At 36.3% G+C, this 17,367-nt stretch overlaps 2 protein-coding genes across 5 annotated transcripts in view; both read left to right on the forward strand.

Annotated features, from left to right (window-relative positions):
- Nucleotides 1–12,405, forward strand: part of LOC138932216 (rho GTPase-activating protein 20) — a 175,816-nt gene extending 163,411 nt beyond the window's left edge. For 2 of the 4 annotated variants that reach the window (XM_070293822.1, XM_070293823.1), the window contains 7 exons: nucleotides 5,070–5,252; nucleotides 7,228–7,383; nucleotides 7,590–7,807; nucleotides 7,940–8,066; nucleotides 8,440–9,104; nucleotides 9,194–9,495; nucleotides 9,685–12,404. In XM_070293822.1, the coding sequence (XP_070149923.1) occupies nucleotides 5,070–5,252; nucleotides 7,228–7,383; nucleotides 7,590–7,807; nucleotides 7,940–8,066; nucleotides 8,440–9,104; nucleotides 9,194–9,495; nucleotides 9,685–10,919 (2,886 nt within the window). In that variant the 3' untranslated portion in view covers nucleotides 10,920–12,404. Of the gene's footprint in view, nucleotides 1–5,069; nucleotides 5,253–7,227; nucleotides 7,384–7,589; nucleotides 7,808–7,939; nucleotides 8,067–8,439; nucleotides 9,105–9,193; nucleotides 9,496–9,684 lie in introns of all 4 variants that reach the window. The other 2 variants (XM_070293821.1, XM_070293824.1) reach the window with 2 other exon arrangements.
- Nucleotides 12,406–12,972: 567 nt separating this feature from the next.
- L(2)k14505 (ATP synthase mitochondrial F1 complex assembly factor 2 homolog l(2)k14505) lies at nucleotides 12,973–17,180 on the forward strand. Its single transcript, XM_070294857.1, has 8 exons — nucleotides 12,973–13,161; nucleotides 13,322–13,515; nucleotides 13,835–13,945; nucleotides 14,031–14,211; nucleotides 14,289–14,404; nucleotides 14,519–14,656; nucleotides 16,345–16,472; nucleotides 16,618–17,180. Exons 1-8 carry the CDS (start codon nucleotides 13,041–13,043, stop codon nucleotides 16,625–16,627), a joined length of 999 nt encoding a protein of 332 aa, XP_070150958.1. The 5' UTR covers nucleotides 12,973–13,040; the 3' UTR covers nucleotides 16,628–17,180.
- The last annotated feature ends 187 nt before the right edge of the window (nucleotides 17,181–17,367 follow it).

Consider the following 17,367-nt stretch of genomic DNA (forward strand, 5'->3'; position numbering starts at 1 on the left):
AAGAGAGATATCCCTCCTATGGCGCGTTGTTATTAATTATGCCGAATCGTGGCAATTTAGAGAGATAATTCTGGGCAATAAGCGGGATGAAACGATAATCGATTGGCATTCAGTAGCATAAGGAAACACCGTTTTGTAAGAGATTCGTTAAAAGGATTCTAATAATACGCGAAGACGGCGAAAGGCAAATGTGGGCAGACGACAAGACATAGTGGAATTATCATCAATCGCGAAATACCGTGAATGCTCGTTTCGTAATCCGCTTCGCTAGACTGCACATACCGCCTTCTTCTCGCTTCGTTCGCGATGCTGGCAGACTATGAAGCGCACGCGTCGACAAAAATTATATTTTATCTTTAAATAATTCATAACTAAAGATAATTTAAGATAATATTTAATGCCCAAAATATATATTTACAAACTATTTCAAGTAATAAATGTCCAAGGTTTAAGCGAGTTAAATTGAAATATTATTTGCAAATTCTATTTGAAATATCTAGAATGTTGCAAGGTGTTGCGAATTATATTTGTGAAAATCTGAAAATTCGGACATCTAATCAATTAGAAAAATTTCATTCGCGAACAACACGCGATTTTTTTAGCCGGTATATTTGATTTATTAATTAAAAAAAAAAAAAAAACATGGGACATTAATTCTGTGTTATGTATGCGTTCTCTCTTCATATGTATAATCTCTTTGGAACTTATTACGCGCGCTTGATGCAATGTTATCTAATATTCCGACAGATTATTTGTATTCACCTAAATGCCGTCGAGACTCTTGTAAAAAAAAGAACCAAAGAAAAAAAACGAACATTAGGTATCTGAAATTTCTGAGTATACCTATACGAGCTTCCTCTCAATATGGCTCATCGATTTTTCTATCTCGCGCTTCACTTCGGTTCATTTGCATGCACCGATATATCAATTTTTCCTAGGACGAACGTATCAATATTCCGATCTATAGAGCGGCGAACCTTTGCTCGTGGCTCCACATCTAAGCACGCTGCTCATGTACGTGCGTGAAACACTGCCCCAGGAAGCGGGTTTTGTAACGTCGAGACAGGTGTTCTCGACGTTGCGTCACGCCGCAGCAATTTGTCCCGCGTATATACATATACAGGGTGTCTCGTGATCAGCACGAGAGTCTATTTTTGTCGGGACAGCGTTTTAATCTTACACATCTATTCATCATCATTTCCGAATTATGTCTAATAAACGCGGCTCTCCTGTAAAAAAGAAAAAAACTTCAGATTTACTCTTTCGATTTCTTTACGGTAGTTCTAATATTCTCCTGCTTTCGAATATTTTTCTATCGATCAAACTTTGGATACGATTTTTCTTAGGAAAGAATAAAACGCGAATCGGATAATAAGATAATATTTTGTTAGAGAACCTTTGCGGGACACCCTATATCAGCACAGAAATGCATGCGCTCTCGTAATATCGAGATACCGATGGAAAAGTTACATTCCGCGTGCTCTGCGAGTCTTGCGTCAACTTATGTGAACCTACTTTTAATAAACCATGTTTTCAATACAGAAGGTGATAGTATTTTTGTTTGCAATTTGTAGTAACAATAATTTGTTTCGTAATCGATGCCATAAAACGTAGAAAGAAAATGGATTAATTTTAAAATGTTCGCACTTAAAATGCACTTTTCATTATAATGCGTCTGGTGGAAAATTCTTTCTCAAGTTTCTACCGCTTATCGCACATAAGGACTTACCGCTCTCTCTCTCTCTCTCTCTCATTTCTTCCACGTGTGATAGCTCTCGGCTTCGGAAGAATAGCGCGCTTCTGTCACAGTGGAATTTTCTTCCGCGATTTACCGTTGCACATGCATAACGCGTCAGAGAATCCTGTGAGGAAGCTCTGAAAGATTACGCGCGATGTTGCAGACACGTGAGATGTAAGCGTACCCGCTGCTGAGGTAAATAACGCGCCCGAGGTAGCCGTCTCTCCGACGAGGTCGTTCTCCGTCAATGCTAACGGTACATATATTTTTTAAGTATACTTGTACGCGTCGAAAAAAAAAGTGGATACAGGTACGATCAGCCACATTTATAGAATCGGATATACGCGCCGCGACGATATTCAAATCGTCCGATGGAGCGTGCGCATTCATTGCGACGTCGCGCATAAAAGCGAGCAAAAAAGATGGACAGCCGGTCGCGTATTCTCAGATCCTCTTCGTCATCATTCAACGCGTTTGGTATATGCTTTCTCTTTTTTTTTCATTCCTTCGATGACTGATTAAATGATTGATCGTTGCCAGAGAAACGATTATACACTCGGCCGAACGGATCCATCGACAGCGAAGCCGGCATAATAAGTCGTGACGAATTAATATTTCGTGTTTGCTGTCGAGAGGAGAGGCAGAAATCGACGATCTACGATACTTACGTTCTTGAAGAACGTAATTTAGTTCTGAAAGAAAAGAGGAAGAGTTTCAAAAAGAAGTATGATATAATTGATTATAGCATCTTGGCGATTGAAAGAATTATATAGAGATACGTACTGTGTGTATATTCTCTTAATTCCTGAATGGCAAATATTATATTTCCTTTCTTTTCGCGCAAAAAGATTCTCGTCATATCTTCTTCTTTATGTATCTTTTTTTAAAGGCTGTATATCTGAGTTGTACGCATTTTCCAAATATAAAACTTCAAAGTTCAACTTCCATTCAAGTTCCAGTTCAACTTTCGGTTCGTGCTTCCAGCAGAATCGCATTCGCCGAAATTGCGTGGCTTCCGGAACGAAAATGAATTATCTTCCCCGTCTCTTTCGGTTTCCTTATATCTCTGTATCCTTGCCTCGAGTGAATTTGTGATACAGTGTTTTTGTATAATCCTTTAATATGCGTAACGGAATCTTGACTCTGTCGCTTGTGGCATTAATGAAGATCCCTTCGTGGAGGCTACTTTCTCCCCTCAAAGAATTCCCCGAATTCTCATAGAACTCCTCTTCGTACAAAGAATTTGCAATTCCTGCAGGTTTGAATATTAAACAATGATCGCACATAATGATTTATTTCAATAATTTTTTAAATGATTAAAGTAATAATATAAATTCTCTCAAAAATAAGTTATTTCAATTTTTCTTATAAAATTCTCGATCGAAACGTCTCGATATCGATATCGATCGTTTATGATCGATTACGGGGTGCCTAGAGCATTATGTCTAGCGACATAATCTCGATACGACATGTGGCGAAAGTGTGCGAAAAAGGGGAAACGATGCCGATGCGTAAAAGTATGCGTACGTGGCAAGAACAACAATGCCGATGGGAAAAGGAACGAAAGAAAACGAGAGAGGCGAGAAAGACTACGCTAAATTTCCCATTCGCGAATACACGCCGCGGTTGCGCGTTCGAGGCAATGTCGATAACAAGTATCTCACCCAAACGTCGAATTATGAAAATTACACGCGAAAGAGAAAACGCTGCAACAATAATAAACAAATGCGTAGCGGCGTTTATTATAAAATCACGCCTAAGAGTATTCATATAATACACATGTATAAGTATTTATTAAAATATATATTCTTGAAGGACGTTACTTATATTTCCTATTTATCTCTCGAGAAGATTGAGATTAATCTATTTTAACTTTTTATTGTCTGTAAAGTAAAACGCGATTTTCTTATTGATACAAAAAATTGTATTATTTTGTAAATTATTGTATGAAAAAATTTTCGATTGAAATTTTATAAATTTTTTATTATATTTTGTTTAAACGTTTCTCTCAAACTTTCTCCAAATTTCACGTTTTCTAAGTACTTAACGTTATTGGTATCGCGGATACTGCGCGGATCCTCGAGAAAAACATCATCTTATGATTTTACGAGACGGCAGTGGTGGCGATCACGTTCGAATTTCGCCAACGGCGATATTTTGCGGTAACTGCGAATTAATTCGGAACATGTTTAAGAGCCATCAACGGCCGCCTACTCGTGCACATTTCCTTGAGCACGGTAACTACCTGCCACGTTATGATAATTAAGAAACGAATCAGCCATTCATAGCGACCATCAATCAGGATAATCGAGTGTCACCGACGAACTTTGACAGATTTAATGTCGTGTCAGAATACACTGATGGTTCGTTATTAAAGCCACAGGATTTGCCCGCGTACATGAGATATTCACAGTAATAATAATTTTGTGAAATATAATCCGCGTAACAATAGTTTTTTTTTGTGGGTCAATGTATACATGTGAATTCTACTTTCTATATTTCGATACTATCACTAGAATTGTATCTTTATATAAAACATTTAACATTCGAAATATTAAGATTCATATACTTTTATTTTTCTGATACCAAACTGAAGCAAATAAAAAATATGATATAATTAGATTAATCACTTAAATATCGATTACTAAAATATTGGATTCCATTTTAATTTTTATTCTCATCAAACAGTGTATATATATTATTGATAAAAAATAGATGTTTATACTATTACTAACGATTATGATATAAATCTGTTGAAACTGCATACGTTTCAATAATTAGGTATGTTGCAACACGAATCAATTGTAAGTTGATTCAATCGTTGACTAGACATGAATACAATCGTGTGTATATGAAATTGACATATTGACAATTTACATAACGCACATGAATGACAACTATCGCGCTCGTTGTAACGAGAAGCAACAAATCGCGGAGTGCGTTTCCGAAACCGTGCGCGACCTGGTCTCGACGTTTCTTTTTTTATTTCCGTTTTCGGCGGCGATTGTCAGAACGATATTGCACGCGCTGTCTAGCGTAAAATCGATATTAAGGAAAGTCGCGTGACTTCGTCGCGACGCTTCCTTTTCCTGTTTTCGTAATACCTTTGGAAATATCGCGTCTCGAGTAGTTTATCGAAAATTATTGGAGAGTTATGCAAAAGCTGTGTCGATGCAATCGCGGAAAGTCGAACGATTCTATCCCCTTATTACATATCATAATCGTAAAAAGATTTCCCAAGACGGATTGATATGTAACGCATTGACTTTTTCTCGTTTTCACGTTTTTGTACGATGTTACGAGCTTTACGATGTATATTTTATTTGCGCAGGTACAGAGGCTTGCCGACTATGAGAGGTACTTGGGACAGGAAGCGAGGAATTTGATAGATAGCGAATGCATTGATAGCGGGACAGTTTTACATCGTGGTCAATTGGAAGGTGATCTTCATCGTATCCAGGAACTGTTTCCTGGCGATAACTTGCGATTGCACGAGCGAGACGTCGTTACTATGGTATAAAATGACTTTTTTATTATCATATAAAAATTTGATTTTTCTTTTCGTTATCTATCCTAATTTTTATCACATTAATCACACAATAGTTACTATTACATATTTCCATAAAAAAAAAAAAAAACTCAGAAATAAGTATGTATGGTAAAATCGAAATTTTTAACAGTTGAAAAGAGGAAAGAGTAGCCAAAAGGTCTTCAATTATAATAATTTTTTCAATTCGTGTTATTTAATTATAAACTCATGTAACAAGAATAATCGTTCGGATGAGATACGCCTAGAGAGATTTTATTATTTCTATCTTTATAAAATTCACACATTTACAAATATATTATATAATATAAATTTCGTAAATTCTACTCCTTAATTTTGATCGAAGAAAGACGATTCCAAGTTTCATTACAAATCGTGATGATGATAAAAATTATCATCTTTCTACAAGATCTATAATTTACAAGAAGCATTCCACTCTCCTTCGTAGAAAATGTATGATCAACGTAGCGACTGCTAACAAACGGTATTACGCACAATACACCGCGATTCAACCTTTCTCACGGTCGTTTAGATGCATCTAGTTTTTCTGCGTCCGTGGAAAGTGCATCGTCTCGCGTGTCCCTAACGTGGCAGTTAGAATGCCTATATACGCACTTCCTTCCCACGTTTGTTAGCGTATATATCATCCGGATGCATAAGCATGCCGATAATTTCTCCTCGCTATTCTCACTCGGTCGGCTGCTGCGAACGGTGAAATTGACGCGGATCGTTCAATAAAGTGCTCGCTTTCTGCATCCGCGAAAAAATAGAGACTGAGTTGAAACTGTGTCACCGCGAGAGAGGCTGGAAGCGCCGGTTGGATCAACAATAGCATGATATTTATATTATTATGTAGAAAGCGCACCGCGCTCTTTTCATATAATAACGGAACACGACGAAAGTTTTAGTATTATAAAAAAGATAAAATGTTTGTTATAGAAAAAGATCTTACTTTTATATACCATACATTTGATTGATAACTGATGAGTTATGCTTTTTTTTTTTTCTATATCTGAATGCCTAAATGTCATATCTAAAATTATTGATGATGTTTGCGTATTTTTATACTTACGCAGACGCATCTAGCCATTTTTATTCCTATTTAAAAAATTAGTGTATCGTTCGAAACTCTCAAAATTTTTGAATGATACTCTTTCCAATGTAATGTCACAAATAATAGCGAATAATCCATCTGAAGTGTTGGATTTATTAGGACATGCTGTGTCTGGTTTAGGTTTAACGTGTCATAATAACGCGATACAATGAGACGTGAAGGTGGGTGATCGCCGACGGGATCACACCAGAAATGATTATGTAATCGGAAAGAGTGGAACGAAGAATAGAGGATGTTGAGATACACGTTAAAAAATTTAATAAGCCGGCGTATGTTAATCAGCTTGCTCTATCTGATGTGAGAGCACTCGTTCTTTCGTCTTTAACACATCTTGGAGAGAGAAAAAGAGAATCGCGGCTTGCCGACCCCAAATTTGGTAGTGACATTTTTCGGGCGTAACTGTTAATCCTCTCGCGTGTAGCACGTATGGCACGTATAACATGGTGAAATTAAACGTGACAGCAAAATTAGTCTAAGCCCTGCGAAATTCTCCAGTCAAATACAGGAGGCGCCTTAAGATATTAGAAACGATCTTCTCAGTTCAGATTTCGTTATTTAAATACAGTATACATTTCACTTTTGAGAGTCGCTTTTTTTTTTTCTTGCCTCTTTTATCTTCGTCAATATATATATATATTTCCTGTTATATTTTATTCTGTTATATTATATGTATATTTCTATTTTTGTGTGACAAAAATACATTAAAAATGTGTATTTAAATATCGATACATTATGTTGTAGCTAAAAAATTTTTTTTACGAAAGTAGCTAATCATATTATTGATCGTGAGAATTTTAATTTATGTTAATTATGTGTTATTGTTCTCAGAAAATGAAGAATATATTACGTAAAAGAAACAGTGGTACTCCAGCTAGACTAACGAGAGGACTCCCTCAGAAGGCTTTGGATACTCCAGATAGTTCCCCATCTCCAAAATCGTCGACTAGAACTTTTCTCTTGGAAACACCAGTCCAATTTACCACGGTACGTGGAGAAAAGATTTTTTTCTCATTACTTATATATCAAGAAATATAAACTTTCGTAAATTTCAAAAAACTATTAAAATAAAAAAATATATCTTTTATTAAAATTTTTAATGAAAATTAACAAATTGTTTTTTTATATTGATAAAGATCAAGATTTTGCTCAATGTCGAAAGATACAAATCTTAAAATCCATTATAAATTTAGGGCATGCAATCTCAGGAGAGGCATCTCTTTCTCTTCACTGATCTCCTGCTAATCGCGAAAGCACGCAGCGGTGGGAATTTCAAGTTGAAGCAGACCGTGAGGATGAGCGAGCTCTGGCTCACGTCGGGTCACATTGAGGATGTTGCGGAAACCAGCAAATCCGCGGAAACTAGCTTCGTTCTTGGCTGGCCTACCACCAATGTCGTGGCCACTTTCATGTGAGCACAAGCACTTGTATTTTATTTTCTAAAACTGCGCACGATAATCCAAGTTCCAAGTGATAGACGAAGACATCAAATAATAGAAACTCAGACAGTCGTTTTTTATTACAATTTAATTTATTCTTTTAGGACCGCTGCGGCGCGAGATCTTTGGTGGGGACGTTTAAACGATCTCGTACGGGAGGAGAGTATGAAGGAACCGCCGCATACAAATATTCAAATCGTGTATCACGACAACGACACGAACAGCGACTATGTAAGTGTGCCTATCTTTTCACACTCGTCTTCGCGCATATTCGAATTCACGGGAATGAATCGTTCGACCTCTATTTTTCTTTGAGAGAGTTGTCTTTTATTATCGCGGACGTCAGAGTCGAGTTTGAGCCGCCATCGCCGACTATCTACTATCGGGTCGCGCATTCTATCGGCATTGCTTTAGCCACCATTCATAATTCATTGATATTGTACAGATATAAGCTGCTAGGATCGCAAATGAATTTCCGTTAGATAAATCATCCGGTAAACAAGTTTCAACGAAACAATAGTATGCCATATTATTCATCTCTTTGTAACTTTTTCTGTCGGCAAAAAAAAAAAAGAATACATACGTACTATTTTACACTTTACAGTGTAAGACGATCATGGTCGGTTCCGAGATGACAGCGCAGTCCTGTGTGAACATGGCGGTGCCGTTGTGGGATCTTCAAGGACCCTTCCAATTGTGGGCCCGAACGTTCCCGGATGAGACGCCGTATCCGCTGATAGGACACGAGCGACCATTTGCCGTGAAAATGTCGCGTCTACGACACATGCTGTCGGCGGATGAGGGTTTCGATCTGGAACATATCAATAATAGCGGTGTCGATCTGTGTCATTTTATTCTCAGACCCGTGATGAAAACTCCCGCGAAAAAGAACAACAGATCGAAAATAACCGGTTTGTTACGGCGCTCACTGTCGTTGAATCCCAGTCTCTTTGGCGTGAATTTGTCACGGCTGGATGAAAATGGCTTGCCTAAGCCCGTTCTGGTAATGCTGCAACAGCTGTTCGCAAAGGGCCCGTTCACACAAGGAATATTTCGAAAGTCCGCGAACGTTCGAATTGTTCGAGAGTTGCGAGATCAAATCGAATCTACGGGAGATCTCAACTGTCTAGAAGACGCGCCGATTATAGCTGTGGCGGCTTTGCTAAAGGAATTTTTAAGATCTCTACCAGATCCTCTCTTGACTTCTCATCTGTTTCCTTTTTGGATGGATAGCTTGGATACGCCGAATCCCGTCCAAACTATTAAAAGGTTTTATCATAAAGCCATTATAATAAAATTAATTTAATATGTAATTTTTTGAAAAATAGAAAAGTAAAATCAATCAAAACATTTTTCAGCATTCTAGATAGGCTTCCAAAGGCGAATTATACGTTACTTTCGCATTTAATCTGCGTGCTACATCATGTAGCGAGACGATCGAAACGTAATCTCATGTGTGCCAGTAATCTTGGCGTCTGCTGTGGTCCAAGTTTACTTTGGTCATCGAATCCGTCAGTGAACCAGAGCAGAGCGATTCCAACAATCACCGAAATGCTGATTCGTCATTGCGAGGATTTTTTCGGTGCCGGGGTCACGCAACTCCTCGGAGAAGACACACGTAGCGATAGCGGAGCCGAGGAAAGCACCGATAGCCTTCATTGTAAGTATTATGATATCACTATTAGAGAATGTCAGAATATTATAAATTTAGAGAATATTAAAGTATTACAAATTGTATATAATGAATTAATAATTCTTTATAATGAATTAATTGAATTTTATATATTAAATTAAAATAGATTCTAATAAATATACGATGTCTATTGCAATAAATTTTTTTATGATATAGCAGGTGGGATATCCTTGGATAGTTTAGATCTGACGGAGGCACCGCGTAGAGATCCCATGTCCCTGTCAAGAGACTCAGGCTTAACCTTGTCAGACTGCCAGTTATTTATTCCGGAATCGCCTGTAGGCTCGGAAGACTCTGCCCCGAACGCTCCATCGTCTAGTAATTATGATAAGCCTCTCGCGAAGGAGGAGAAGTCCAACAACAAATCCTACATTCCGGTATATAGATGCGGATGGGAAGAGAGGCTCAATGGTTTCACGTCTGGTGGCCATAATCACGCAAATAGCACGGAGCATAACTTTCGAGAGGAAAAGGCTAACGCGTGTTACTCTAATCCACCCCAATCGTCCAATTTTCAGCGGCAGGACTGGTTACGGGCACAGCTCAAGAGAACACCCAGAACGAACAAGCTGGATGAGCATGAGCACCGAAAAGAAAGATTCGGCGATAAAGATATATACGATAGAGAGTATCTCAGACAAGACGCGATGAAGGAGAACGTGGAGAATTGCAAGACTTATCGGAGTAGGCAATTGAACGTAACTTACGATATATTACCGGAAAATTACGATAGTAAAAGCTCGCAGCAAGATATTCGAAGCGCTGAACGGGTATCGATTCACGATTCGGAGCAGAGTCTGACAGATGGCAGCGATACGCTCCGATCGGACAATGATCGCTACGAGTTTAAAAAAAAGGAGCGCTTCAGCGAGTTTAAAAAAGTTCAGCCCTCTGAAGTCCAGTATGTAAGTTTGGAATCACCGATGGCAGAGAAAGAACGTCGTCGCCAAGCCCGTGATTGCGAACTATATGAGGACTATGTGAGGGTGAAAGCGATATATATGGAAGCGCTGAAATACTGCAAAAGTAAAGAAGCGAATGGTGAATCGGATGGTAAAATTAATTATTGCGAGGACAGAAGTCGATCGAGCGAAGTTTATGTAACCGCGGATACAAATGATTCGTATAAAAGTGTGATGATCGACAATCTCAGTGAAGACGAGCAGGAGGAAAGGACGTCGTGGCCGGATACACCGCCGCCCTTGCCGCCGAGGCTCAGGCATTTGCCGCCGGTACATATGAATCTTGAGGATAGGCACAAAGCAGCCGGTAGGTCCAGGTCTCTGCCACCGCCACCTCCCTATCGACCGCCGCCACAACCTCGCGCTCCTATCACCATGAGGCATTTGGGATTTGGTAGATCCGTCGTTGATGATGAAAGTTATGTTTGAGTACAGAAAACGGCGAATCTATGCTACCTCGCAGGCCTAATAGAAGATCCCTGTCTATTATCATTTATCATTCAACATGTATAATGTCTAAGTCGTGGATCCGCTTTACGACGACTGAACCTAGTCCAAACACATACATGCGTAATACCGAGAACAATGAAGAAGCCGTGGCATTCGAAAGCGCATCATTGCGGTTTTTCTATAAGAGCGACGAATAGTTCGTCCTCTTTTAATCAAATTTAGAGATAACAAGATGAATGAAATAAATTTTACATGTGAGACAGTAAGATGGAATTTGCTATCTATTTATGACCGGCAACAATTGGTCGTGGCCCGTATTCTCATCGCACTTTTAACACTGTCTTTATTCGATTTTCATTTTTGCTTTAATATTTAATACATAATTTTTTTTAAACAGAAGAAAAGTTTCAGTTTAAATGATCGTATTCATGGTTAAATCGAGGATCCGGGCCTGTTATTCAGTGATTCAGGGTGCTTCCACGAGCGTTAGTTCATATTATATTAATATTTGTGTATTTAGATAGCTAATTAAGCATAGATTAAGTAACGGACAATGTTAGCGCCAAGACGATAATATGAGTAATTCTTTCTTCTTACATAAATAATCTTTGTAAAAATGTGAGTAAAAAGATTGTCTACAAATATGCATCGAAGAAGTTTTGTGGAAGCACAATCTGATGTTGTCTATTAATAATATATTAATAGATACAACAGTTGATAAATATGTAACATTTTCTATAATGTTTTATAACATCTTAACAAGCAGAGAATCTTTTATTCTTGTAAATTAATTTTAACAGATGTATTCTCTCTGAATCGAATGTACTTTCTTATCGATATTATCGATATGTGGCATGTTTATATATTTTAAGTTTATAAAAAGTTAGAGGAGCAGTTGCGGGAACAATTACATTGATAAAGATCCGTACGAGAATTCGATAAAATAAATTTATAAAAAGAGAGATTTGTCTAATATTTTATTCGCATAACTGGTATCAATTTGAAGCTGACTTCAAATTTACGAGAGTCATCTTTTTCGGCGATCTATCTCTCTCTCTTTTTTAAACCGGTTTGTAAGCAATATGTTCATAGCTATGTTTTAACAAAATCTCATTTTAATGGAATTATTATCTTTCAAGATGTTCTTTTCCACAGATGTGTTCACAAAATCTGTTATTGTGCTTACTTTGAACAAAAACGACTCTTCCCTATAAGCAATAATAATAATAATAACAATATTTCGTTTCTGACAATCGTAATATGATTTGCAAATATAAGCCACTGTGCGTGTATAGTGCGATTATGTTCTTATTGTTAACACATATAGGATACAAGAAACATTGGAGTGTTACTACATGATCAACCTTCTCGTTTTTTGTATATATTAAATTGTAAAATTATCTCTTTTATATCGTTAAACTTACGATACAATGTGTAACACTCATGAGATATGTATACTTATCTAAATTATATATGTTATGCTATACAAAAAACAAGCAAATATATATATATATATATATTTCGTATTTTATACACTTATGAGCTTTTTCAATACACAGCCCATTTCTTTCCATTATTCAGAAACAATTTTTTTCAGGAGGGATTATATTTATTCAATCTTATAAAAAAAATTTACTGGGTAAAAAAAATACATCATCTATTTTATTATTTGTATGAGAATTGGTAGAGTACTTACTGAAATAAATGAGTGGTGATATATATATATATATATTAATATATCACATATTTTTCATAGGATAAATTTTACAATGTATTTGTGATTTAAAAATCAAAAATTTTTAATGCAGGTCTTGATTAAATTATCTGCTGTATTGAAAAGATTAATTTACTACACAATTTTTAGAGAGGCACAGTACATATAAAATACTATAATTAATAAATAAAAATAAATATAACAGTGTTTTTTTTTATATCTAACAACATAAAAAATTCTTCTACATCAATAATTGCTTATTTACTATTCCGATTGTAGTGGCATCATGTGATAGAACGATACACGTGGTACTATCGTATTTACTATGCTTGTATCAACTGATGGTAATGATTTGTAATGTTTTCGTCTCTGCTCTTTTTGTTTGAATGCTCCTAAAAACAAAAATAATGAACAATATGCCGCGAATGTGGAACAAACTAATCAATACAATATATTACTTTAGGTGCAATAAATTTGTGCCAATTTCTTCGGTAGTAAGAAATATAGGTAATCGTCATATGATATTTTACTTGAAATAAATTTTATTACTTTGGTTAGATTTTTGTTTGATATTTTTCTACCATCACATAATTTAATAAACATGATGAGAAATTGATTGAGTATTAATGATATTATATGGATATATAAAATAATTTGACATTTATAGCTACTGTGAAACGATTTTATAGAAGAACGAATATACTTTCATGTGGCGACAAATTTGAGATTACATTGGACCAGAGGAAGTTGAAGACACCGCAAGGTAGGGTATTCGAAGTAAACAGCAAACCCCTAGCTTTAGCGGTGGCTGCTGAATGGGATGCACAGAAGGAGACTATCGATAGAGGAAGTATGCATTTGGTACGAAATCAGTACAATTATGTAAAAGAAATTAATTTATTTTTTAATTTATTATCCAACTATTTGGGCTTGTCAACACATTTTGTGGAAAAGAAAATTGAAAAAATGATGAAAAGTATATTTGACCTAAAGAATACATATGTAGAAAATAATTTTAAATCTAGTACAAAGACATTCAATGTTATTTTAATTATGTGACTACATTTAAATGTGTATAAAACTTTATTCTTAAGTTACAGATGCTTTATGCACTGCCAGTTCTGTTTACACATTTTATTTATATTCCAAATGTATGTTATACGTGCTAATGTATTTGCAGACATCCTTATGCAATACTGTATTAGACAACCCACATAATTATACCAAGATAGATCTGGTCAATCATATAGTGAATTGTTTAGAAATGGATACAATTCTATTTCATTCAAGTGTAAGAAAGTGTTTATACAAATCTCCATGCCTTTTTCCCATATAACAATATAACATTTCGATTATAATGATTTTTGTGATTTTAGGAAGTGGACGAATTATATCAATTACAAGTTGAAAAGTGGGAACCTATAGTTCGATGGTTTTGTGATCATTACGATGTGGATATTGCAAGAACTCAGAGTATAGAAGCGCCTACTGTATCCGCAGAAACCAAAGCTGCTTTAACGAGGCATTTATTGTCCTATAATTTTAATAGTATTTATGGTATGTGATGCAATTTTATGAAGAGAAACAAGATGAGTATCTTTTATCCATATATTAACTGTTATCTGTGTACATAGGTCTTGTGTATGCAGTGGATGGATTAAAGTCAGTTATTCTGACTCTTGCAACAGCTGCAAGAGTAATTAAAGTCTCGGAAGCTGTAAGTCTTTCACGATTAGAAGAAGAATATCAGGTATAGATATAGAAAACTTCGATTTTATTTATGATAAAAATGCCAATAGAAATCGCTTCTGTTATTTATCATTATTGCATGTTTATATGTTATCCTTATTATATATTTGCACAGATCTCTCATTGGGGCAATGTGGAATGGCATCACGAGTACAGCAGACATGATTTACAGGCGCGTCTATCGGCGGCAATGTTATTTGTATACTTGAACTCTCATTCCGCCACTTCGCGACCCAAAAATGACGTACCTAATGTAAGCTAATCCTATTTCGATTATTAAAGAACCATTATGTCAATAGATATAAAATTTGTAAGAACACAACCTGTTTACTGTAATATAACATTATCCGTAACATCGATATCAATCGATTACTCCCTTGATGCTAATTAATATGAGCTAGGAGAAATCTTCTATACGCATCCAGAGAATTACTTTTAGCATTGAATCAAATAGGAACGGAACAATCAGGTCCAACCCATTCTTTTGTACAAATGCAGCTGAAAAGTTGATGAATTACATACGTAACGTTATGTAACATATGTAGTTTTTATATAGAGCATCTCAGATCTTTCTTTCTTTTTCATGTAAGAATAGAATGGTTGATTTCTTTTGTATTACCTATATGATGCTCCATGATGCAAACACACCGCGCCATTTTTACACGAGTGGCGAATGCATTCATTGCGATTGCATTCACCCACGCCGCGGCCGGTGGCAGGGCTGGAGCCGGTTAGCGGAAGAATTGAAGTATCTGTGCGCAACTCGACATCGAATATGCATCCGGAAAAGCCGGTGTGAAGAGGTAGATCATGCGGCAACGTCTCGAAGTTTTTTGATTTATATCCACCTACGAAAAAATATTTTTATCAATTTAGCTACATTTACCATAAAACACTAAATGTCGTCTCATTTGAACTTCATACGTGTCAAGATCATTTTTAAATCATTTTGATTATTTCAATGTTAGATAATATAGGTGATGAGAATTTAACTGCTTTGTGTAGTATAAAATATATGATGAAAGACGGTTTTAGCTCTACTGACATAGTGCTAAATGTGAAGCTTCTCTTTTCCACAACAACGTACCAATATAGAGAAAAGGTGATACATCGAGTTGAGTCATCGATCCTATCGCCTGACCGGTCACGTTCCCGAGACCCTCTACCGCAAGCCATGCCTCCTTGCCTCTCCTTCCAATCCTGAGAGTATATGTTTTACTTTTACCAGCCGATCCTGCCACGGTTAACGAGCTCAATGAATCACTGGTGAAGATTCTTCGCACTCCTAATGAAAGATCAGAATGCAAGAGTGTAGTTCAAGCGATAACTATATTCTGATATTTTATTAATAGCAACCGATTTCAGTGTTTTTCTTTCGAGAAAAGAAAGTTTTATCGTATTATAATTTGATATTTTAAAGAATCTATATAATGGTGCATATTTTTTAAAATCTACACTTATGCGAGATTTATTATACATATAATATGAATAGCTTCGAATATTGGGAAGAGATTGGATTTTACGAATTCATTACTCACCAGAGCCTAAATCCCATGTGAGCATAATGTAGCCGCGCACGAATGTTATCGAGAGATGATCCGAAACATCGCGACGTGAACCTTCCTGTCCGATATAAGCTACCAGGGAGATTTGATCAAATGTGCGCGGAATGAGTCGCAGCTTCAGCTCCATTGTGTCCTTTATTGAAGACGACACGCCGTAGGCGATGTACGACGCGAACCCGGGGACGAGAACCGAGAAAGCCGGTCGCACTAGGATAGCATCTGAGAGAGAGAGAGAGAGAGAGAGAGAGCAAATTTATCCTATGTAGCTTGATATTGCATATTGCAATCTTATTGCATCGCCATTCTATATATAGGATGTTTATTGAACATTTCTGTTAGCTTATTATGTGATTTATATGATTTACCTTCTTCGCAGAAAAGCCCGTGGCTGCCAAGCGGACAAACGCAAATGAAACCAGTTCCTGGTGAGCTTACACACGTCGCACCCACCGAACAAGGATTGTCGTTGCACGCCGAATATTCGCACAAAGGCCCAGTATATCTGTAAATAATCTTTGATGCTTATCATTGTGCCTTTAAAAACCTATTGCGAATATTTGAAAATCAAAGTTAAATTACGGAAATTAAAAATTAATATCATAATTGATTCGTAATCCTATTTTTCTTATACATCATTTCTTTTTATTAGACATACATAAAGATATTGGATATTATAATATATCAGAGAAGCAAAAAATTACCGACATCTTTAATTGCCAGATAATGAATATTTACCCAGCTATACATTTGCAGCGAATTCGACCCTCGTTTTCTTCACACGCGCCGAAATTCTGACATGGATTTGACAAGCACAAGAACGACGTGCATTCTTCAATCTGAAACGTTTCTACGGAGTCGTGAATAAAATGTCGCGAAATATCATTCACCTGCAATGCAATTTGTATTAGCTAACTCTGTACAATCATCCTGTGTAAAAAGTGAATGAATTTTCTGCTACAACGTGATACAAAACACGAATATTGAATTTAATTCTGAATAATATTTTACTTTGAAGGAATCCATGCAACCAATAAATCCCATAGCTACGTGAGGGAAATAATGCGAAAAGGTTAATGGAATGCCTCCTATGTATAAATTGGCGTATTTTGGAACCATTCCTCGTTGTGGCAGTATTTGTTCGCCGGTTACAGCCATAGTGCCATTGACCAGCAATTTGGCAAAACACTTTTCATTTTCATCATTGGCAACGTATTGAAAGCTAGAAGAAAAAAAAAAAAAAAGAAAAAATATATATTTTTATATATAATCCATAAAAAAATGTTGAATATAAAAATTTATATTTATGTTTAAAATTAATAGAATCATCTATAATTTGCGAGTAACGTACCTCATATCAATGCCCACTTCGAATCCATTATCGATAATGGCATCGATTTCA

This window comes from Polyergus mexicanus, unplaced genomic scaffold, assembly GCF_030449975.1.
Source record: "Polyergus mexicanus isolate NDT 795.1 unplaced genomic scaffold, iyPolMexi1.0 SCAF_4, whole genome shotgun sequence".
Lineage (NCBI taxonomy): Eukaryota > Metazoa > Arthropoda > Insecta > Hymenoptera > Formicidae > Polyergus > Polyergus mexicanus.